This window comes from Ipomoea triloba, chromosome 6, assembly GCF_003576645.1.
Source record: "Ipomoea triloba cultivar NCNSP0323 chromosome 6, ASM357664v1".
Classification (NCBI taxonomy): domain Eukaryota; kingdom Viridiplantae; phylum Streptophyta; class Magnoliopsida; order Solanales; family Convolvulaceae; genus Ipomoea; species Ipomoea triloba.
This window is the reverse complement of record NC_044921.1, coordinates 8552089-8577108: the sequence shown is the minus strand read 5'-3', so window position 1 is coordinate 8577108 and position 25020 is coordinate 8552089. Positions and strand designations below refer to the sequence as shown.

Genomic DNA, 25020 nt, shown 5'->3' with positions numbered 1-25020 from the left:
CTAACTATACCTCAAAATATGTGTCAATTTCTCAAAAACATAACAATTTCAAATTGTATTCTACTAATAAACAAAAACATGCTTATATATTGGACATATTCTTAAATAATTAACTGCTATTCTGTTAACTGCAAGTTCTAGAAATAATAATTAAGGTAAATTTTAAGAAATATTTACATACACAAATAAGTACATTTTTTAAAAATAATAAAGGTGGCCAAGCGGTGACAGCCGACGGTTGAAGGCGACCGCTGCAAGTCGGCGATCAGGCAACAGACAGTTACAAGTAGTGCAGCGGCGATCAGGCAACAGACAGTTACAAGTAGGCGACTAAGTCAATGGCAAGTAGGCGACTAAGTCAATGGCAGTTCCTTAACGGAAGGAATCTCAGAGAACAATTCTTTATTCTTGAAAAAGAAAAAAAATATGAGAGACCTATGTAGAATTAAAAGATGATAGTAGAAATATAGGATTAGAGTATATCCTAATAGAGTGTATTATATATGAAGACAATATAATTACCATGTAATTTTATATAAAAAAATATTTTTAATTGTATAGTGAAAAATATTTTAAAAAGAAAATTAACCTAACCTAACTAAACCCCTCCTCACATGAGAATAACAATAAGACTATCAACAAATCTACTATTACAAATAGTAGCAAAATCTCGTTCGCATCATAAAATTGATGCAAATAGGTTGTTTATAACAAAATAAATAAAGAAAAAACATTTACAAGTATATATGAATATGTTTTTTCAAAAAAAAAATATATATATGAATATGAAAAAAGGAAAATTATAGCAAAATAAATAAAGAAAAAACGTTTACAAGCATATATGAATATGAAAAAAGGAAAATTAAAAATTAAAGTATACAAGCAAAATCAGTGGATATATGAATTTACCAAAAATTTTAGATTTTGTAAGCCAAAATACATAAGCTGACCATGAACTAAATCATAATCATGTGATTTACCAAAACAAATTAAACTAGAAATTTGAAGCAGCAAAAAAACAAACTCACCCACAACCAAAAAAAAAAAAAAAAAAAAAAAAAAAAAAAAAGAAAGAAGAAGACTATGAATCAGAGACTTTCCCTTGATTCCCAGTTGTAGAGCTACTTTGATCCTGAATACTTCTTGGGATTATAAATATTTGTTTATAATAAAATTATATGGTAATTATATTTTCTTTTTCAAATATTTTAGCTAGCCCAACTTAAAGAGTCCTAAGTGAAACGCAGTCTTATAGTTTAGTAACAATTAGCAAGATGTTAAATAATTGGGTTTGGAAACAACCTCCCCCTTTATATACAGGTATAATGTAGTCAGCAGGCCAAGCATTGCCTTCATTTGGTTTATCTTGAAGTCTTCAAAGTATCAAAACAAACGCATTATCCAAGTCACTCACGTTGGGGCTGCAAAATGACTATTGTTATGCTATAGACCTGAGTTCATGTTCATAATTTTAAAATTTTATGTTCACAATTTTATAACTCTATATAACAAAATTATGAACATAGAGTTTAAAAATTATGGATATTGAGTAATATAATTTTTTATATTGAGATCTAAAATTGTGAACATATAATTCTAAAATTACAAACATAGACCATAGCATAATTTGCCGCAAAATGATGCACAAGAAAAATAATAAATTTTGAATTATTTTCTTGAACTTTTTGGTGACTATATATATATGTTTATTGAATGTAAAAATATAATAAATTAGTAAATGGAATAATATTTATTAATACTTGATCAAAATAAAATTAATATTACAAATTATTAAAATTTGTAATATTACAATATTATTAAATTTGAAAAATTCGATCAACATATTGAAATTCAATTTTACAATTAAAATACAATATAATATACTAAACAATAGTCATTACGCTCAGCGGAGTAGATAGTGAACCTTGAAAAACACCATAAATACATCGTTGACTTGTTTTGCTAGGTACAATATTGGGTGTAGGATAACAATTTTTTACAAAATAATACTAAATAAGTTACAATTAAGAATGAGTAAATATATACATATGGGCCTATATTACCAAGGCCTCAATTGCTTTTATGCCTTTATGGGACCAAACCCAGGTAGGACGCAAATTATGTCGTGGACCGAGGTCCACCTTGCAAGGTGGACCTGGGTCCAATACGACGCCATTTCACTATATTTTTTTTAAAAAAAAATTATTAAATATATAGCCTTGAAATGTGGAGGTTTCAAATTGTGAATATGGAGTATAGAATTTATGAATGTAGAGTTTTTTTTTTTCAAATACTACTAACTCTATTACAATGCAGTATCTGTTCATAACTACTTTCTCAACCTTCTCAACCTATTGAAGCACAAGAGTCAGTATTGCCTCCACTGAGACTCGAACCCACCACCTCCCGTATAAAGGGAAGGGTTTGATACCACTGGACCACAAGGTCCTTGGTATGAATGTAGAGTTATGAATGTGTGAATCTGTAGTAGAGTTAACAGAGTTCTAGCAGCCCTGAAATGTGTGAATGTGGAGGTTTCAAATTGTGAATATGGAGTATAGAATTTGTGAATGTAGAGTTATGAATGTGTGAATCTGTAGTAGAGTTAACAGAGTTCTAGCAACTTGTAGCCCTGTAATGTGTGAATGTGGAGTTCCCAAGTTGTGAACATGGAGTATAGGACCTGTGAATATAGAGTTTTGAATGTGTGAATGCATAACAGTGGTATTATAGTTACTAAACATATAGCCCTGTAATGTGTGAATGTGGAGTTTTCAAATTTTGAATATGGAGTATAGGGTCTGTGAATGTAGAGTTTGTGTTCTGTTGCGATGAGGAGCCGTTAACGACGTTAATTTTTTTAATTTTTTTTTTAAAAGTGAAACGGCGTCGTATTGGACCCAGGTCCACCTGGGTCCACGGCAAAACAACTGCAGGTAGGAATATGGATAGGATGAGTGGGGCAAATTATGCTATGGACTCGGGTCCAAATTGTCCACCTTGCAATGTGGGGACCCGAGTCTATGTTCATAACTAGTTACCGGGCACGCGCTTTGCGCGAAACGACATGCCCAATGACCTATTAATGCGTTGAGAATTTGTTTTGAAATAATATATATAATTTGAATTAAAAGTGTAATAGCCAAAAAGACTTTAACTTATAATTACCTAGCATCAAGTTAAGGCCACAACATTTGATGCCATGAAAAGTTGCAAAATATCATACATTTTTTTTTTTTTACATTTGCAAAATATCATACATATTTGACCATTGTAGCAGAAGTTCAAAATGGATAGATGTAAGGTCATAGAATTATCCAAGCTTGACCAATTTTGATTTTTTATCGGTAACTTCATTGTCAAAATCTTCAAAAGCTTTGGAATGCTCATCTGAAGTGTTATCATCTGTGTCGTCATAGATCAGTTTTCTCTTAACCCTTTTAGCGTGTGCAATTTTCTTTTGCTCCTGCAGAGATATAATTGAGTACCTGACTTGCTCAGTTCCTCTAAAATTTTGCTTTTTGCAAAGGAGTTCCACTTTGAAAGTTTTGTTATCCAACTTCTCTTTAACGTTTTGCATATCAATAGACTCATTCTGCACGAAGAAAGAAAAACAACATTCATATCTAGATATAGTGCATTTATAAATACAATGAGTATCATGATTTTGGCAAAAAAGTTACCTTCTTGTCCATGTCAACCAATTTGCTAGCAGAAACTGAAAGTAGCTCTTCAACGATGTTTCCAAACAGTATAGACTCAAGAAAGTCATTGTTTTCGATAAGTTCAATGGTCATCATACACCTGAAGTTCATATATATATATATATATATATATATATATATATATATATATATATTAGCACTTATATAGAGGAATGTAATGATTTTAAAAATAGAAACTTTACCGTGGTTTTGCAATTGCCATTGAGTTTCCACAATATGAACACTCAAATTCTTCACCCAAATTATGTATAGTCCCTTTCCAACAACCATCACATGCAATGTAATAGAAGTTCTTAACCTTTGTTGGAATCTGTATACTTGCATAAATGCAATATCTCTTTCCCTAAAAAAGCGAAATGATAAATATAAAAACCAAATAAAAATATGTTTATGTTATAGTTTAAGTTGGAAAATATATTTAAAAGCATGAAGAGAAATAAAAAATGTTAACCTCAATAATTGAACTCTTAACATCTGCAATGGTGACAAATTGCTCACTTGACAAATCAGCAAGCTTTAGATATGCATCATTGATGCGTTGGTCAAAATCAAGGAATGCAACGTCACAGAATTTGATAATGCCCTATTGATAAAGTAGAAAAGTTAACATTATGTGGAACAAATATATATATATATATATATATATATATATATATACATTTGTATGTATATATATACTATATACATTTGTATGTATATATATACTATACCATTGACAAAGTTCTTCTGCTGTAGGTGTTGCAATATGTAATTCAATAACAGAACCAAATCTTGTTGACAAAGAGAGTCCTAACAATAGCATTTCAAATAAGTTTTAAGAAAAAGATAAGTGTAAAAATAGAGTTCAAAATGAAAAAGAATATTGTATACATACCACTGTAGTTTGTCACCTCAATATTTTTTGCCAAAATAACAGGAAAATTTCCTATTGTAAGTTGTTTCTCCAACTCAACTCCTTCTACTTTTGAGTATTTTCCCCAAAGAGTAAAAATGACTGGTTTTGCCCTAAACATGACCATAAAGCAAAACAAAATACATGAGTGACATTTATATGCAGCATTAATTAAACAATCAATTATGTATTGTTAGTAAAAGCAGTAACATATAGCATAACTTACTGCTTATCAACCAACACAAAATCTGCAGCATCAATTTTTCCATTTTTTGAATCAACATGCTTCCTTGGAAGCTTGTGTATAACAATAGCCATAACACCTAAATTTGATTGAAAGAAAGGTTAAAATAAAATGAGAGTTATGGAATTAGATGATGAAGAATAAAGGTTATAAAAACATGTGTAAAACATACTGATTTTTTTCATCGTATTAATGTACTTGTGAAAATGAGAGAATGAAATTTCATCAATTTCTGGGTCTTCCATGACTTCGAGTTTATCTTCATCAGGAACAACAGCAACAGTACATTTTCTAGTTAAGGTCCAAAGGCAATTGTATCTTTCATCCGGAAGCACAAGATTCCCTCTAGGAATTGATACAATTGCACCTGTGATATTGTATGTTGCATTCAAGCTTAACTTATTATCAAAGATGTCAATTTCATTTGCATACGTCATCGCCTGGACTTTGTATCCCTTAAAATAATGAAAATTAATTTTTTTTAAAAAAAATCAATATATGTAGATTGAAACATAGCTGTTATACTATAAGCAAAATAAAGAAATTAAATGTAATAGTTATACTCACTGCTTCATCTTGAAGAATAATTGGCATGTATTTGTTACCCGGAGTAGTTTTGGAGTCTTGGGCATCCAATTTCTTTACAACACATACCTTACAAGACCAATCTTTTTCCCCAGGGGATACATCTGATATCAACAATTTTCTCACCATTGTGGTAATAGTTTTTGAAATTATGATAATTGATGAATTTAATATATTGTTGAAAGTTTGTTAATTTGTGAACTTATTTTTGGTTGAAATTAAAACATTGTTAAATATGGAATTTAATATATTTATTGAAATTTTAATTTACTAATTGTAAACATTTAATTTATGTGATTTTTGGAAATTTATTTATTGAAATGAGTAATTATTTTGTTTGCGGAATATTTTGATGTATATGTACATAGCTTTTTTTGGATTATAATTGGTGTATGTATGTTCCAAAATAGGCCCAAAAACATTTATTTTTTAAAATTAGGCCCATGTCTGGCCGAATTGGGCCACACATGGCCCAAACCCATAAACCATACTATATGTTCATAATCAATTTTTCACTGCCAAACCTAGCTCCAAACAACTCCTTCCATCCGCAGCGAACATACGGAGAGGGAGAAACGCGGAGAGAGAGAGATGCGGAGTGGAGAGAGAGAGAATCGTGGAGGAAGAGAGAGAGAATCCCAGATGTGAGACGCCCACCGGCCACCGGCAGACCGCCACCACCCCTCAACCCTCAGTGTCTCTCTCGCGCTCTTTCTCTCTCACCACCAGACCTCAACCGCCCCTCACTGTCTCTCTCTCTCACCGCTAGACCGCAACCACCCCTGACGGAGTTCTGACATCTGAGAATCTGAGTTATATGTTCCTCTGTTCTCTAAAGGGTGAAGTCCGAATCTCTCATTCTTCGACTTCTAGAGATTAGAGAACTATCTTCTCTGTTCTCGCCGGACAACGGTGACCCCGTCGACGCAAAAACAGAGGACAGATCCGTAGATCTGGATTGACGAAACCCCAGTTGTGTGTGGTAAGCGATCACTAGATCCAATCGCCGTCGACTTCGGTGTTGGCTGGTGCAGTCTGCTCAACAGCTCGTCGTTGGCTGCCTGGCCTGAGTTGCTCCATCGCCACCAGATCCGAGCCTCCGACACGACGCCGTGAGTGCTTTCTTTAATTTTTTAATTTCTTAATTTTTTAAAACTAAAAATTGTCCTGGTTGGATTGTGACTTTTGTGTGATTTTGTATTAGTGTTGCCTGTTTATATTATTGCTTGCTATGACAATTTTAAACTTTAAAAACAAATGTCCACTAATGTTCAATAAACATATACTAATTCATACTGGTAAGTGCAAAACTGTTTCGTAAATAAACATACTAATAATGTTAAACTGCTAAAAAAAATGCTAAGTATGTTGATTTATTAAACATACTGTTTGCTAAATATATCGAGTCTCTTTGTTAAAAATATTTATTAAAGATTTTGTTAAATATTTTTAAACATATTGTTTGATAAATATTTATTGTAAACATATTAATAATTATACATTTATATTGCTATTTTGTTTAATACATGTATTGGTTGTTTAAATTTTAGTAAATTATCAATGCATAAGGGGGTTTTTCCACTTCGTCTTAAATGGTTATAACTTAATAGTGTTGCAAAGTGATAAGCTTGTTACAAGAAATTTAAACTATTTGTAATGGGGCACTATCCTTGCTCTTTCCATTAATTATCGGCCTGTCTTTGTAACTTCATCTAAGAAACATATAAGATGATCCATCCAGATATCTAGCTTTCTTTGTTACTGTATTGCATGCTGCTGAAAGTTATGGCTAATATGTGGTGAAATCAAGTAATACACAAATAAATAATGAATATAGAAAGTTGTAACATTTATCATATATCGCATAAATATTTTGGTAAGAGCAGTTGTGGTTACCTCTCAGTAAGTAATGATATAAATGATACTTAGATCACATTTTCCAGGTGCATATCCATCACCCCTAAATTATAATTTTTTCCCCAAAAATCATGTTGCACGGAGGTATATTATTTCATATATTTGGTAAATTTGTAGTTTGTAGTGTTTTCTTAGAATAATTAAGTGTTAGTTTATTCAATCTATGAAGCATACATCTTAATAATGTTAATTAGGAAAGTAAAATCTTTTAGACATTCATCCTTAATTTTTATACTTGTGCTACAAAATAGAAAGAAAAATTTGCAATTAAAAGAGATATAAAAAATTGTAAACTTGAAGATATAAAACAATAAAGTTTATAACTTACAGCTTTTGAAGCAGTATAGAACCTACAGCCAACACAATTGATGCAGTTGGAAAAAGTCCTCAGCTAATACTGGTCAACCTGAAAGGGTTGAGGATGTAATTATTGCAACTTAAAACCATTGTAACTTAATAAGTTGATTGTTAACTCTTTCATTAATTTAGTTATTGAATATGTTCCTAAGTGTAAGTTACTAACTTGCATACTGATTTTATAGAAACATTTGCAATTAAAAGATATATAAAAAGTTGTAAACATGAAGATACAAAACAATAAAGATTAAAACTTACAGCTCCGGAATCAATATATAATCTACAGCCAGCACAATCAATGCAACTTGAGAAACTCCTCACCATATACTGGTCAACCTGAAAGTTTTGAGGAGGTGATTAGTGCAAATAAAAAACGTTGTAACGTTATTTTTTTCAGAACAAAAACATTGTAACTTAATAAGCCGATTGTTATTTTTTTCATTATTTTAGTTATTGATGAATAAATAAAGTTACTAAGTTGCATACTAATTTTATAGGTTCTATTTGATTATTTGTTGACATTGATTACTTGATACATTGATTTACATTAAAAAAAATATTTAACAGCAGAATTGCAGTGCTCTAAAATCAAAATTAGTTTGATATATTAATGGTAATTAGAAAAGGTACAGTAATTGTTCTTTAATTTTCTTATCTATGCCATGGGATAAAAAGGAACATTTACAGGTAGAAGAGATATACAATTGTTTACTAACTTCTAACAAAATGCAGAAAACAATGATTTCAACTTACAGTTTCAGAGGCAGCATAGAGCTTGGAGCTATCAGTAGCGATGATACTGGAAAAAGGTTGTTGGTATATAGTCGTGTGTTTGAATGTCTTGAAAATGTAATTAAGCAGCCCATAGCTGGATTCAATTATTTGAACGACTGAGCAGACATGAATCTTATTTCCTGGACATTGAAAAACTAAAAAGGTGTCTTGATAAACGTGAGGTGCCATAATGTGTCATAAGAATCAAATTATTCAAATAAAGAAATAATTTTTTTTTGGCACAAATGGAAAAGTTAGCTTGAAAATGGCAAAGTGGCACATTATTTTACTTTTCCTGCCAAAAGTAAAGAGAGAATATTTTGGCCACATTAATAATGTCAGACGCACTCGTGTGGAGTAGTGAGAACTGAGAAGCACTCGTGTGGAGTAATATGGCAAATTCGCAATTTGTTTAAAAGGTGAGGTCAAATGATAAAAAAAAATAAAGGTAAATGTTTAATAAAAAAATTTCAGCCATAAGATTTAAGATCAATGGACAGTATTGGTGTCATTTTTGAGGGGTAATTTGCAAGTCCCAAATATAAGTATAGGTAGATTTTATAACTCTATATTCACAATTTTAGAACTCTATGTTCACAATTTATATATGTAATTTTGAGCTCTATGTTCATAGTTTTAGAACTCTATGTTCACAATATAGAGTTATAAAATTGTGAACATAGAGTTATAAAATTGTGAACATAGAGTTATGAAATTATGAACATGGAGTTATGAATTTGTGAACATTGAATTATGAAATTGTGAACATAGAATTGTAAAACTGTGAACATGGAGTTATGAAATTATGAACATGGAGTTATGAAATTGTGAATATAGACCCGGGTCTACCTTGCAAGGTGATAACAACTGAATGAGTGGAATATAATAATAGTATTAATTGGATGTTAAACCCCAATAATATTCAAAACTGAGCTATATCAAAAAGTACAATAAGTCTCAATCAAAGTTATATTCATAATTTATGTCAATGTTTTTAGTGCTAATCATGTTGTACCTTGTGTCTTTAGAGTTGTACTATACAATTTTTTGGACAAAAGAACTCTTACCGTTATAACTTCCATTATTTTTACAATGCACATGCATTTACCATATCTTTTCTTGTATTCTTTAATGATAATAATATTTATAGACATTATATATTGAATTAATGTAATAAATAAGTTTTATTTCATTTATATTTTAATTAGTAAGAATTTATTAGTTATTTTTTAAATTATAATTATTGGACATATGTTTCTATCTACAATTATAAGAGTTAATAGTGTTAGACCCCTAACTGATACTAAAAAAATGTTGGTATAATAGTATGCTATAACATATTGTACTTTGTGTTCTTCTTATTGTGCAACCTCCAATTAAATTTCTAATATATCCTAATCCTTTATAATTTTACCAAATTCTTTCTGTCAAATGTAACGGAAGTTTAGCATCAAATTCTTTAGGCAATTTGTTTCTTTATTGCGGTTTTCAAACAAATTGACAATTTGTTTCTTAATAATCACAACATCTCATGTGTTAATTTTCCTAACTTAAAATTAGAATATTGAGCTCTTAATAGAATTCTATAATACAATTCTGTATAGATTCCTAACTTAAAATTAGAATATTGAAGTTTTAATAGGATCCTATAATACAATTTTGGCTATATTTGGCAAACCTAGCTGAAAAGGTAGCTGAAAGCTGAAAAGTAGCTGAAAAATAAAAAGTTATAAGCTCGAAGCTGAAATCTGAATAGCTGTTATGCTTAAAAGCGTTTGGTAAAATTAACTTTTTGATAAGTTGATAAATGTAAAAAGACTAAAAATGACATCTTCGTATAATTTAAATAGTTTTAAATTTAAATAGGGTTGTTTATATATTTTAAAATATAAAATAATGAAATCAATATATTTTAATAAAATATATAGTATATTCATATATTTGAAAATATATAAAGTAAAACAAAATGTTTATAATTCATAAGATTAGTTCATATAAAATTAATGTTCAAACACAAATGTCAAATTGAAATTACAACCAAACATATTGAAGAGAAAAGAGCAAAAGGATTTTAATTGAGATGGCTAAAAGATGTCATTTATTTAAAATATGAGGATAGAGATGGAAAAAAGTTAAAAAACTACTAGCTTATTTTTGAAAAGATACCTAAAGTAGCTTTTCAAAATAAGCTCTTATTTTAAGCTACTAACTTATTTTGAGAACATTACCAAACAGAGCTTATAGCTTATTAGTAGCTTAAAATAAGCTATAAGCTCTTAAATAAGCTCTGCCAAACAGAGCATTTGTATAGATTCCTAACTAAACCATTATTCTACCCAAAATAACAGTATATAAACCCCTCCTCCCCTTCTCACTCGTATTCACCCAAAACTAAACCTAACATATTCTGCAACACACTATAAGTATGATTGTCAAAATCTTATCATGATGATTCTGTTATTTGTATTTGTACTCATAATGATTACAATTTTTTTTTTTAAATCAATGATGGTATACTCATTAATTAGTATAACTTCAATATCATTATGTAAATACATCTATTGTATAATTTGTTCATCTATACTTGTATCGTTGTATGTAATATTGTGGTTCTCATTATATTCCTCTATAATCTACACATTTTTTTTGAAAAAAATAATCTACACTTTTTAATTACTCCTTACTCTCTAATCTATGGTTTTTGAATTTATGTTGTGGTTCCCATTATATTATTTCATAACATACTTTATGAACATATTTCAATGGCACAAAGATATTAGTCATGACAAATGCAGTAAAGTTGATTGATATTAACAAATAAACTGTGGGTTGAAGTTGCAAAGTTCGTGTTATTAAGAAAAACAAACCAAAAACGCTATTGGAACGCCTGGAAAAAGTATATGCTCATCGTCTTCGAAGATGAAACTTGAGGATGAAACTATAAGTAAATAGTAATAAAATTCTCCCTTAATTATTATTATTATTATTATTATTATTATTATTATTATTATTTTATTTTTATCATTATTAGTTGTAGGGTCAACAACTAAGAATTCCACATATCAATAACCGCTTACAAGATGAAAAATATATAATACAATTGATGTCTCAATCTTATGCACAACAAGGCAAAAATGATGAGTATAAATGTGAGTGTAAATATGGGTGTGAAATGTCGTTCTGCTGAGGATTGGGGTTATGACACGTAATTGTATGAATTAAGAATACTAGACACTAGAGTACGTGAATCAACTAGAATCCAAGTAACTAATAACTGAATGAGGAAATTAAAAGAGATAAATTGGCTAATGTATTAACTGATTGATAAAGGAATGGGTCAGATTAGGGGAATTGCAATCTTGATGTTCTAACAACCTTAGAATTAGGGAAAGAAGAATCAACCTAGGGATATATGGGCAATGCACACAAGAATTCAATTCAGCTACTTTCGTAATCAATAAACAGAATTAGGCTAGGATTGCCCCACTTTCGTGATGCATCAATCATAGACTTAAGCACCTAAGCATTGTAAGCCCCTAAATTACCCCTATTCGCATAGTAGGAAAAATTAGGTTGAAATTGGTAAGGCTCGAAGTCTCCATCCAACTTTCATTGTAATGAATCCTTCTCCTAAACTAGCAATTAATTGTGGACATCAATCAAATACAAGTAGAAAATAATCCCCAATTCAACATAAACCCTAAGTGGATGATTCAATCCCTTTATGCAATAATCACAACTTGAACATCAAGATTAGCACTGAATCCCTAGTCCAAACCCATAAACGAATTACTCACGCATGATTGAAGTAAATAACGCAAAGCAAGAATTAAATACTGAAATCATAGCAATGAATCTAAAGAATAAAAGAGAGAACTTTACTAACAATTCTTGAGAGTAATTCCAATCCAAACAATGATTCCAAGCTCGTAACCGAATTCAATGATGTAAAACTGCTCTATTCTATGCTATGGAAAACTCTAAAGAAAGGGAAAATTGTACTGAACTAAACTAGGGCTCGGAATACCCAAAATACAGGAAAAACGCGAAATAAATACTGGACAGTGGTTTACCAATTTCTTAGTGCCGGGAAAGCATTGTAAGCCCCCAAATTACCCCCAAATTTTTCTTAGCGCCGGGATCGGGGCCGTGATGTGCCGTGGCCAACTACTGTCCGCGGTGGAGGTCACGGCCGTGAGGTTGGCCGCGAGGCGGCCTCCTGGTCCTCTTCTGACTCCTTTCATGCTTCGTTGCTCCTTTCCGTCCCGGGGTAGATTCCTTATGTCTCGAAAACTTGTCCGAGATGACCGAAAATCCTTCCTTTGCTCCTCATTTGCGAATAAACTAAGATTGATCAAATGTAACACACAAACGAGCCTTAAATGTATCAAGGTAAAGGAAATAAGCAACAAAACTACTGAATCGTGGGACAAATAATGGTATAAAATCATGTGTATCAAAAAACATGGTATCATATACCATAACATCATTGCACGAATCATTCTCATTCACTACCTCCAGTAAACAAGATGCAATAAAGACACAGCCAGCAAAAAGGAAACTCAACCTCACTAAAGATGGAGAAGATGAAGACAATTTCGGCACTAAGAAAAATTAATTTACTCTACTCAAATTAGTACTCTTTATCCAATTGTTTTATTCCATCGGTTGATCATGATAGATAGTTATTTATAGTTAGTGGTTTATTTGTTTCTACTTACTTTAGTTGTAATTTAGCTATTTATAATTTCGTTATGTTTTATTAAAATAGAGTTTATTACCGAAATGGTCCCTCGACTATTGCGAAATTACCAATTTGGTCCTCAACAATTTTTCGTACCCAATTAAGTCCCTCGACTTTGAAAATTTTAACCAATTTGGTCCAATTAAGTCCCTCGACTTTGAAAATTTTAACCAATTTGGTCCTCCGTTTATTTTGCCGTTAAAAAATTTTAACCAATTTGGTCCTCCGTTTATTTTGCCGTTAAAATTAGGACCAAATTGGTAATTTTGCTATAGTCAAGGGACCAAATTGGTAATTTTTTTTATAGTCAAGGGACCAAATTGGTAGTTAATTTTTCACTGAATTGATCCCTTGACTATAGAAAAATTACCAATTTGATCCCTTGACTATAGCAAAATTACCAATTTGGTCCGGATTTTAACGGCAAAATAAACAGAGGACCAAATTGGTTAAAATTTTCAAAGTCGAAGGACTTAATTGGGTACGAAAAATTGTTGAGGACCAAATTGGTAATTTCACAATAGTCGAGGGACTATTTCGGTAATAAACTCATTAAAATATATAAGCACCGAGACTATTTCTTTGATTTTTATTAATTTAGCATTGTTTTCTCTCTCATTATTATATGATTACTTTAACTAATTAAGGAACACTAATTTAAAACTACGCATTAAGTATTGATTTAATCGCGCAACGCGCATGTAGTAACTAGTAAATAAATAAAACCCAAAGTCAAACGCAGAAGTGCTCCTTAAGTTTCCTACTACATATTTGATGCGATATTGCACAGGAATGAATAATTAAGATTTTAGAGATCAGTATCTTTCACCAAGGATAAAGTAATAAGATAAAGAGAAAGACAAAAAAAAATGAAGAGAGAATCATGAATACTTTTATTGATCATCCTTCGCTACAATATATTTAAAATATACAAAGTTCTAATATGACTAAAAAATTATTAAAGATGAGGATGTATTGTCATAATATAATACCTCTAATAATGTCCACATATATTTATTTACAAGACTGTACCTTGAACATTACTATATCACGCTCATGTCTCGTTAAAAACTTCACTAAAAACTCAAATCTAGAAATAGAATACATAAATGTATGCATTAGTTGCCTCATTAAAAACTTTAATTAAGAAAATAATATCAAAACTCAATCAAAGTACAACTTTTTGGTCTTAAAGACCCAGAGTTGATTCATGTAAATGTCAAAAATAATTTTAGTCAACTCGAATACAAATTAGCTAGACTAATCCTTTTTATTGAGACAAGCTAGACTAATCCTTAGTTATTGAATATAACATGATCTATGTTAGGTTCTCGATTATTTCGTTTTTTTTTTAATAACTTTGATAAATCTCTATAGTTCATAGTTCCGCATAACTCAACTCTGATTTATACATTTTGTAATCAGAAATAAAAAGAAACTAACCAATTTGGTTGGCGCGAGTGATTATGCACTCTCATTTTTTAAGAAAGGTCAAGAGCTCAAAATCTCCTTTTGTATGGAGAAATTAATATGACCAGCACTTTGCATTTAATTGGGCAGGTTCGGTATGAACGATGATTAGTTTGAGTATAGTACGAGTTTAAAGATACCTCGTATAGTTAAGGCATGCTCAAGATACTTCGTGGTTGATAGTGAATATACTCCAGGACCGGTCGGATGCACTCCGGACCCGGTCAGAGGCTGTGCGGTCGGGGAGTCGGTTGGTCGGGAGGCTGACGTGGGCTCGGCCGTCACGGGCCGAACAGTGCCCCCGACGGGCTCACGACCCGGCGTGCCAAGGACTGCCACGTACTCCTTCCCGCTTGGGCGTAGAGTGAGGCGGGCGCATGCACTCCACGTTCCCGCCATGCCGGAGGTCCGGCAACCGCACTTTTCTCCCTTATAAATAGCGCATTTATGAGGGGAGAGGGGATCTTTTGGCTGTTTCTAGACTAAGACTTAGAGTGAGCTCGGATAGTAGGGAAGCCCACTGCCGACCTGCCGAGCACTTTGAGCACTTCTTGACTTGTAACCGGGTTTGGATCCTTGAGTTAATAAAAGATCGTGTTTTTCGGTTTTCCTTGGTGCCCGTATTTTACGATATCATTTTGGCGCCGTCTGTGGGGACCGCGACTTAGAAGCTATACTTTGCAACAGTGCCGGTCCTTCATGTATCCGAACATGGATTTCTTCAATAACCAAGAAGCCGATGATAACTACGATCTCCGCTCTCACTTGAGCTCCCGAGCGGATCCCAACAACATAGCCGGGGTGCCACCACCAGAGGCGGTGAACGCCATCTACCAAGACATTCCCTTCCCTATGCCTGGGGACTCAGTCCCTTACCAGTACCCTATGCCTGGTGGACCGATGCCGTACCAATACCCGATGGACCCGACCATGCAGTGGTGGCCGACTTCCCCGAGGTTCTACCCGCAGCCATATGGCTACCCATTTATGCAGCCGATGTATCCCACCATGCCTATTAGGCCGGACGCGACGACGGCCGAAACGATCCCTGCTGTCCCAACTGCGCTGCACCGTTCCCAATCCGAGCGACGATCCCGTGGGTCTGCGCTGCACCGTTCCCAATCCGAGCGACGATCCCGTGGGTCCGAAACTATGCCCTCCCAATCCGAGCGACGATCCCGTGGGTCCGAAACTATGCCCACGGCACCGGCTCGGAGGCCGGCATTGTCTCGGCTCAGTACGTCGGACCGGCCTAGGGGGGTGCCACAGGCGAAGGCATCGCAAACGCGAACCAGCGCTTTTGATCGGATCGACGACCCCGATCTCCGACCACGAGGACGCATTACCCGAGGACCTCAATCGATGAGTATCTCAACAACTAGCCATTCCAGCGAAACGAGCTCTTCGTATGTGAAGCCGAAGAAGGATCGCCACGCTGGGACCAGCCGGGGCTTGGCTCGGGGGGTGCTTGACCAAGTACGAGCAGAGTTCAACAAATGGAAAAAAGAACAGGCTGAGGCCGACCCCGAAGGGATGGAAAGCAATCTGTTCCGGGCTCCGTTTACTCAGGACATCATGGACCAGCCGTACCCAATGGACCTTCGTGTGCCGGGAAGTAAAGATTATTCTGGGCGAACTGATCCGGAAGAACACATTAACACTTACCACGGAAACATGCTGATGATGGGGGTGTCTGATGCGGTAATGTGCCGAGCGTTCTATTCGACCTTGACTGGTCGGGCGGCCGAGTGGTTCGCCTCACTCAAACCAGGATCCATTGCCGATTTCGCCGAGCTGGCGAGAAAATTCATCCACCGTTTTGCGATCTCTCGGGCTGCCAAGAAACACTTCACTTCCCTGGAGAAGGCCAAGCAACGAGAAGGCGAGTCCCTGACCCTTTTTAGCGAAAGGTGGAAGGCCGCCGTGGCGGAGATAGAGCCGGTAGACGATTGCACCGCGGTCAACCTACTGCTCTCTGCGCTACGGGCGGGGCCTTTATATCAGGACCTCGTTCTCCATCATCCGAACACTTATCAAGAAGCCTTGAAGAGGATGGCCGATCACGCGGTGGCCGAAGAAGCCAACGCTGCCAAGCGCCTGTTGGAGACCGGAGGACAAGGTTGGAGAGATGTGAGGCGACAGCCCGATCCCAGAAGGAAGGATCAGGATGGGAATCCGATCTATACTCCCTTATCGAGGCCAATCGGGGAGATCTTAGAGTACGCTCAGTCCTGCAATATGATTCAACTTCCGGCCCCGGCGAGAGATGGCCCTGACANGTTCCCAATCCGAGCGACGATCCCGTGGGTCCGAAACTATGCCCACGGCACCGGCTCGGAGGCCGGCATTGTCTCGGCTCAGTACGTCGGACCGGCCTAGGGGGGTGCCACAGGCGAAGGCATCGCAAACGCGAACCAGCGCTTTTGATCGGATCGACGACCCCGATCTCCGACCACGAGGACGCATTACCCGAGGACCTCAATCGATGAGTATCTCAACAACTAGCCATTCCAGCGAAACGAGCTCTTCGTATGTGAAGCCGAAGAAGGATCGCCACGCTGGGACCAGCCGGGGCTTGGCTCGGGGGGTGCTTGACCAAGTACGAGCAGAGTTCAACAAATGGAAAAAAGAACAGGCTGAGGCCGACCCCGAAGGGATGGAAAGCAATCTGTTCCGGGCTCCGTTTACTCAGGACATCATGGACCAGCCGTACCCAATGGACCTTCGTGTGCCGGGAAGTAAAGATTATTCTGGGCGAACTGATCCGGAAGAACACATTAACACTTACCACGGAAACATGCTGATGATGGGGGTGTCTGATGCGGTAATGTGCCGAGCGTTCTATTCGACCTTGACTGGTCGGGCGGCCGAGTGGTTCGCCTCACTCAAACCAGGATCCATTGCCGATTTCGCCGAGCTGGCGAGAAAATTCATCCACCGTTTTGCGATCTCTCGGGCTGCCAAGAAACACTTCACTTCCCTGGAGAAGGCCAAGCAACGAGAAGGCGAGTCCCTGACCCTTTTTAGCGAAAGGTGGAAGGCCGCCGTGGCGGAGATAGAGCCGGTAGACGATTGCACCGCGGTCAACCTACTGCTCTCTGCGCTACGGGCGGGGCCTTTATATCAGGACCTCGTTCTCCATCATCCGAACACTTATCAAGAAGCCTTGAAGAGGATGGCCGATCACGCGGTGGCCGAAGAAGCCAACGCTGCCAAGCGCCTGTTGGAGACCGGAGGACAAGGTTGGAGAGATGTGAGGCGACAGCCCGATCCCAGAAGGAAGGATCAGGATGGGAATCCGATCTATACTCCCTTATCGAGGCCAATCGGGGAGATCTTAGAGTACGCTCAGTCCTGCAATATGATTCAACTTCCGGCCCCGGCGAGAGATGGCCCTGACAAGGACAAATACTGCGCCTATCACAGGAACCGGGGGCACGAGACTGACGAATGCCATGTCCTCAAAGGGCTGATCGAAGACCTCTTGCGCTCCGGAGAATTGGCGCAATTCGCTGCCGAGAAGAAGAAGAACCGACGCCGGGGGTGGAAGAAATACTTCAAGAGATCTGACAAAGAGAAGAAGGATAAGGGACCAGAACCCGACCATGACCCTCCTGCCGCTGCATCAAAACAGATCATTCACGTTATCTTCGGCGGGCCGGAGGGGGGCGACAACTCGGAGCGCCGACGAGCTTTGTCGAGGGACTTGCCTGTATGTTCGATCAGCACTAGTCAACCTGAGAAGAGAATGAAAGACGAGCCGATAACCTTCACCGACCGAGACCTTCCCCTTGGGGGAAATCATTCTGCCGAAGCATTAGTCATCACTATTGACATTTGTGGAGCCGAGAGCCGAGGTCCGAAGGGTGATGGTAGACACCGGCAGCAGCGTTAATGTGCTGTATTTAGAGGCCTTTCAAAAGCTGGAAATTGAGAGATCAGCACTAACGCCGGTCCGAACACCGCTGTCGGGTTTTACGGGCGATATGGTCCACCCTGAGGGAATGGTCGTTCTCCCGGTGGAGGTCGGAGTATATCCGAAAATTTTGAAAGTAGAGATGGAGTTTATCGTTGTCAATCTGGCATGTGTGCACAACGTCATCTTGGGACGCCCGGGGATAGCTCAGATGAAGGCAATCATCTCCATGCCTCATCTATGTATGAAGTTCCCGACCCAGAAGGTGTTGGGACAGTCCGGGGAGATCCACGGTCGGCCAGATTGTGCTACGTCCGGGCAGTGGAGAAGCAAGCCGCGAGCACGTCTCGTGTGAACACCATTGCCCGACGAAAGGATGAGGAAAAGAAGGAGCAGCCTGGGCCCTCGAGCCCGTAGAAGAAGTGCCTTTGGAGTTGGAGCGACCTGAACGATGCATCAGAATTGGAACGTCTCTTGACCCGGACCAAAGGCGATCGATCCTTACCGTACTGCGAGAGTTCGCCGATATTTTCGCCTGGGGCGCGGAGGACATGCCTGGGATCGACCGAGACGTCATATGCCATCGGCTGTCCGTCAGTCCGACCTCCAAGCCTATTAAACAAAAGCAAAGACACCTATCCGTCGACCGACGCGAGTTCGTTAAGGGGGAAGTCAAGGCCTTGCTTTCGGCAGGTCATACCCGGAATGGGTTGCGAATGTAGTCTTGGTGCCCAAGCCCCCGGCTTGGCGGATGTGCATCGACTACACCGACCTCAACCGTGCATGCCCCCTCGACCCGTACCCGCTCCCAAGCATTCATCAAATGGTCGACGAGACAGCGGGGGCGGAACTCATGAGCTTCATGGATGCTTTCAAAGGATACCATCAGATCATGATGGCCGAAGCTGATGAGGAGAAGACGGCCTTCGTGACACCGAACGGGTTATACTGTTACCGAGTGATGCCGTTCGGACTGAGGAACGCGGGGGCTACGTATCAACGAATGATTAATTCAGTGTTCGAGGGATTGCTGGGACGATCTATGGAAGCTTACATCGACGATATGCTCGTCAAGAGCACAGTTCGAGCCGACCATCCAGGCCACCTCCGAGCGCGTTTTCAACTCATGCGCGAACATCGGTTAAGGTTGAACCCAAAGAAGTGCACTTTTGCCGTACAGACTGGGAAGTTCTTGGGCTACATGATGACCAGACGGGGAATAGAGCCGAACCTGGCCAAAATCCGAGACATCTTGGATATGAAGCCCCCGACCAGCATTAGGGAAGTGCAACAACTCACCGGCCGGTTGGCGGCGCTCAGCCGATTCCTCTCCAAGCTAGCGGACCGAGCTCACCCTTTCTTCAAAATCTTGAAAAGGTCCAACGGCTTTACCTGGGATGATGACAGCCGGGCGGCCTTCGAAGATCTCAAAGCTTATTTGGCATCCCCGATCGTCCTATCGAAGCCTGAGCCAGGGGAAGACCTAGAGGTATATCTAGCTACATCAGATCGGGCCGTCAGTGCGGTCTTATGCCGAGTTGATCATGAAGGAGTGCAGCGACCGGTATACTATGTCAGCCATGCTTTGCAGGGACCGGAATTCCGATACACTCGGCTGGAGAAAGTGGTGTTTGCGCTAGTTACTGCAGCGAAACGGTTGACGCCTTACTTTCAAGGTCGGAATATCCGAGTGTTAACAGATCAGCCGATTGGGGCCATCCTCAGGATCCCAACCTCTTCGGGACGCCTGGTTAAGTGGGCCATGATGTTGACGCAGTTCGCTTTGGAGTACAAACCCCGACCGTCCATCAAGGCCCAGGCTCTAGCTGATTTCATGGTGGAGTGCACCGCGCGAGACACTGAAGCCGACCAGAATAATCCCCATGCCCCTGAATGGTGGGAAGTTAGTACCGACGGGTCTAGCGGGAAGAAGGGAGCGGGAGCAGGGATGGTCATCACGACCCCCGAGGGCTTCAAGGCTTACTATGCCATTTTGCTCCACTTCTCGCCGACCAACAATGAAGCCGAGTACGAGGCCCTAATCGCCGGACTGCTGCGNACCAACAATGAAGCCGAGTACGAGGCCCTAATCGCCGGACTGCTGCGGGCAAGACAACTAGGGGCGAAGGCCATCCGAGCTAAGACGGATTCCGCTCTGGTCGTTGGGCAGGTTAACAGCGAGTTCGCCACCAACGGAGATAAGCTGATGATCTATAAAGATCGAGTGCTGGCCGTCCTGCAACAATTTGAAGCCCACGAACTCACCCACGTTCCCAGGTCAAACAACGCTGATGCAGACATGTTGTCTCGGCTGGTACATGAGGCCCCCGAGCATATATCGAAGATAGCTCACATCGAGGAAGCGGTTGCGCCATGCATCGACTCCTCTGAAGTTGAGCCGGTCGGGGTGGAACAGGACCCATGGATCACCGACCTCAAAGAATACCTCCAAGATGGGAAAATGCCTGAAGAAGAGGACCGAGCGCGCAAAGTGAGGCTCCGAGCGCCTAGATTTCAGATCGTGGATGACCGTCTATACCGACGATCCTATGGGGGTCCACTGATGAGGTGCTTAAACGCGTTCGAGGCAGATATAGTCATGAAGGAGTTGCACTCGGGCCTGTGCTCGGCACATCAGGGGGGCAGGTCGCTCACACGCCGGATCTGGTTATGGGATATTACTGGCCGTCCATCCAACTAGATTGTGAAAGCCTTGTCAGAGCGTGCGAGCCTTGTCAGAAATTCGCAAAGACTCCCGGTCGGCCGGCGACCTTTTACCAACCGATTAGCACGGCGATCCCATTCGCTCGCTGGGGGGTGGACATCATAGGTCCATTCCCGATGTTGGCAGCTCGGAAGAAGTTCGTGATCGTGGCTATCGACTACTTTTCAAAGTGGATTGAGGCGGAACCCTTGGCGACCATAACGGCCCAGCAGTGCGCGCGCTTTATATGGAGGAACGTCATCGCCCGCTTCGGAGTTCCCGTGCACCTGATCACGGATAATGGGAGGCAGTTTGAGAGCCAATATTTTCAAAACTTTCTAGCTACGGTCGGCACGAAGTCCATCCGATCGTCTGTGGCATACCCCCAAGGGAATGGACAGGTCGAGAACTCGTCTGTGGCATACCCCCAAGGGAATGGACAGGTCGAGAACGCGAACCGGACGATCCTAGATGGACTGAAGAAGAAGCTGTTTGATGCCGGCCGAAGTTGGGCAGATGAATTGCCTTACGTACTGTGGGCGTATCGGACGACTCATCGGGAGGCCACCAAGGAAACCCCCTTTGCACTGGTGTACGGAGTTGAAGCTCGACTGCCGATCGAAGCCTGGATCCCGACATCTCGCGAGCGAGGTTACGATGAGGCTAACAACGAGCGAATGATGATCGCAGAACTTGACGCCGTGGAGGAAAGAAGGGAGGTCGCAGCCCGGAGAATAGTTGAGTATCAGAGCAAGATAAAGCAGTCCCGTGACCTTCGAGTTCGGCTGAGGTACTTCCAGGTGGGAGATTACATTCTCCGAGAGCGGAAAGCCAGCCGGCCAAATGACGGCGGAAAGTTCGCACAAACCTGGGAAGGGCCGTATGTCATCTCTGCCGTAATCCGACCTGGCACCTACAAGTTGGAAACCACCACGGGGAGGCCGGTCGATCGGATTTGGAACCCGGAACATTTAGTGCTTTTTCACCATTGATTAGGATGATGGATTATGTAATCGGGCCAAAAGAAGCCCCCCCTAATGTAATGAGTCTATGTTGGTTAAATGGAGAGCTTCGGCTCAGTTTGTGTAGACATCGTTGCTCTGCGCCAAGGGTCGAGGCCGATGGGAGCAAGGTGCCCATCTCGGGAGCAAGGTGCCCGATTACGTTGGTCTGCCGACCTCATAGCCTTCGAGGCCGACGGGAGCAAGGTGCCCGATTACGTTGGTCTGTCGACCTCATGGCCTTCGAGGCCGATGGGAGCAAGGTGCCCATCTTGGGAGCAAGGTGCCCGATTATGTTGGTCTGCCGACCTCGTGGCCTTCGAGGCCGATGGGAGCAAGGTGCCCATCTCGGGAGCAAGGTGCCCGATTACGTTGGTCTGCCGACCTCATGGCCTTCGAGGCCGACGGGAGCAAGGTGCCCGATTACGTTGGTCTGCCGACCTCATGGCCTTCGAGGCCGATGGGAGCAAGGTGCCCATCTCGGGAGCAAGGTGCCCGATTACGTTGGTCTGCCGACCTCATGGCCTTCGAGGCCGATGGGAGCAAGGTGCCCATCTCGGGAGCAAGGTGCCCGATTACGTTGGTCTGCCGACCTCATGGTCTTCGAGGCCGATGGGAGCAAGGTGCCCATCTCGAGAGCAAGGAGCCCGATCGTGCAATAACAATAACAATCAGCGTACGAAGCAAAAACTAAAATTTTATTAAGTAGAGCTGTTTGAGGTGCTCGGCACATAGCGGGCCGAGCTCCGCGCGTTCATTCCGAAGGACCTGGTTTGGAGTAGGGCCTAGGGCCGGGGTCGGCCACTTCGCTGGGAAGCAGCGCCAGCACGCCTGGGAGATCAGTCTCCTCGAGGCCCTCGGTCAGGGCCGTGTGAACCTGCTCCTGTATGGCTCGACAGCCCGAGGAAAAGGCCCACTGCCCATAGACCCATGTGAGCTTATCCCTGACCTCCGTGTTGATGAAGGCGGTGAGGAACTCCTTGGCTATGGCCTCATCGGTACAGATAAACCGAGCAAGGCTGCTAGCGTCCTTCATCTTGTCAATGGCCTCTCTCGGCTCGGCCCTCGGCCTCGCCGAGTTTCTTTTCGGCCTTCTCGGCTCGGTCCTCTGCGGCTGCGAGCTCCTTTTCCAGCTCTTGAATCCTCCGCTCGGCCACGGAGACTTGCTTCTGGAGGGGGACGATCTCTTTTTCTCGGATGCCTTCCAAGGCCCGAGCCCGACTGAAGAGGTCGGTCGTCGTGTGTGTGAGCTGAAGAGGGCAAAGAAGGTTAGGTACCTGCACCCGTTCAAAGGGTGATATAATACCTCGATAACAAAAACTTACCCGGAGGATATCCTCGGCGATCTGCTCACCGAGTCGGTTGCACGACCACCCCATGATGGTCTCCATGCCGGGCACCTTGTCCCGTATCTGGTCAACGAGGGTAGAGGCTAGCGCGTCCCTCTCTCGCAAGCCATCGTGGAGATCGGAAGCCCGGGTGCTGGAAGAGCGCTTGGTACGCTTCAGGGTGAGGACCTCCTCAATCTCCGCCTCTTGGCGCTTTTCTTTCCCTCGCCGACTTGGGCCGAGAGTAACTGGAAGGTCGGGGGCTGCGCCTCCACCCGATGAGGCGTCAGTAGGAGCCCGGTCAGGAACGTCGATGATCGGTGGCTCGGCGGTTGGCTTGGCGGCGGCTCTCTTCGCACCCAGGGCCACCTTCGTCTTGGGGCGAGGGGCGGCGGCCGGGGCAACGAATGCTCTGTCGGGCGACATACCTGCACAAGTAACAACGGATTAGTTTGGATGATTGGACGATAAAACCGATCTAGAGGAGTTAGAGTCTGGCGAAAGCAGTCTCGTTGACCTTGACTCGGCTTGGCCGACGAACCTTTGACGGCCGGAACGACGATCGGCACCGGCTCGTACTTTTCGCTACGGCTGTAGTTGGGGGGCTCGAGGTTGGCGTTCTTGTAATCCTCCGGGGTGCGGAAGATAAGGTATTCGTACACCTCCGAGGAGATCTTCGCGGCCGCGTCGGTGAGAGCTCGGGTCCGCTTGGGGAAGCTATGCTCGGTGAAGTGCGTAAACCACACTCGGGGGACCGGTAACTTCCACTTATACTCAACCGAAAGTATCCGGTTCTTCCACCCCTTGTTACTGTCGGGCACGTTGGTGAGAGTGCAATGGTGCCCTCGGGACTGAAGCATCAAATAACCCTCGCCGTGCTTGGCCGAGAGAGGCCTGACGGCGTAAAGGAAGTTGAACAGTTCCATCGTGCACATCAGCCCGTGCCGAGTGCAGATCTGGGGAAAACACGCGATCATCCGATGAGCATTCGGAATAATCTGCCCCGGAAGGACCTCGTAGTACTTCAAGAAAGCAAGAAGGAAAGGAGAAAAGGGGAAGGTCAGAAGCGCCTTCAGGGAGTCTAGGTGGATCCGGAGCCAATCGTCGACGTGCCAATCGATTACGTTGCCGAGCGCCCGACTGACCTTATAAGGGATACGACCCCGTAGTAATGCGTGGATTTTGTCGATCTCGGCTCGGGTGAGCAAGCACTTCTGCTGCTGAACGACCTCGCTGTTCAGGAAGAGCATCTTCCTTCGGGTCGCGGAAGGCTTGTCGGCGGTTTGATCGGCCTCTGCTAGGTTCGGGTCCGACGAGCTGGCTACCACTGGGGCATGTGACGCTGACGGTTGGCGGGGGTTCG

General features: G+C 41.1%; 2 protein-coding genes and 1 long non-coding RNA gene across 5 annotated transcripts; 2 read left to right on the top strand and 1 right to left on the bottom strand.

Annotated features, from left to right (window-relative positions):
* Positions 1-3169: 3169 nt before the first annotated feature.
* On the bottom strand, positions 3170-5604 carry LOC116022727 (replication protein A 70 kDa DNA-binding subunit B-like). 3 transcript variants are annotated; one of them, XR_004099278.1, is made up of 9 exons: positions 5429-5604; positions 5034-5316; positions 4844-4940; positions 4600-4730; positions 4436-4514; positions 4177-4308; positions 3908-4068; positions 3684-3804; positions 3170-3595 (listed from the first exon to the last, which is right to left on the bottom strand). XR_004099278.1 is itself a non-coding variant. In XM_031263579.1 (6 exons), the coding sequence occupies exons 1-6, from the start codon at positions 5573-5575 to the stop codon at positions 4242-4244; spliced, it is 804 nt and encodes a 267-aa protein (XP_031119439.1). In that variant the 5' UTR covers positions 5576-5604; the 3' UTR covers positions 4176-4241. The 3 variants fall into 3 exon arrangements, 1 of the variants encoding a protein (XP_031119439.1); XR_004099277.1 differs by lacking the exon at positions 3684-3804 and having other exon boundaries at positions 3194-3595; XM_031263579.1 differs by lacking the exons at positions 3170-3595; positions 3684-3804; positions 3908-4068 and having other exon boundaries at positions 4176-4308.
* Positions 5605-5955: 351 nt separating this feature from the next.
* Positions 5956-8736, top strand: LOC116022728. The gene is made up of 2 exons (XR_004099279.1): positions 5956-6558; positions 8453-8736. It is a non-coding gene; the product is annotated as an uncharacterized LOC116022728 (long non-coding RNA).
* An 8457-nt stretch (positions 8737-17193) lies between these two features.
* LOC116023437 lies at positions 17194-18603 on the top strand. Its single transcript, XM_031264439.1, has one exon. It carries the CDS (start codon positions 17194-17196, stop codon positions 18601-18603), a length of 1410 nt encoding a protein of 469 aa, XP_031120299.1.
* Positions 18604-25020: the final 6417 nt, after the last annotated feature.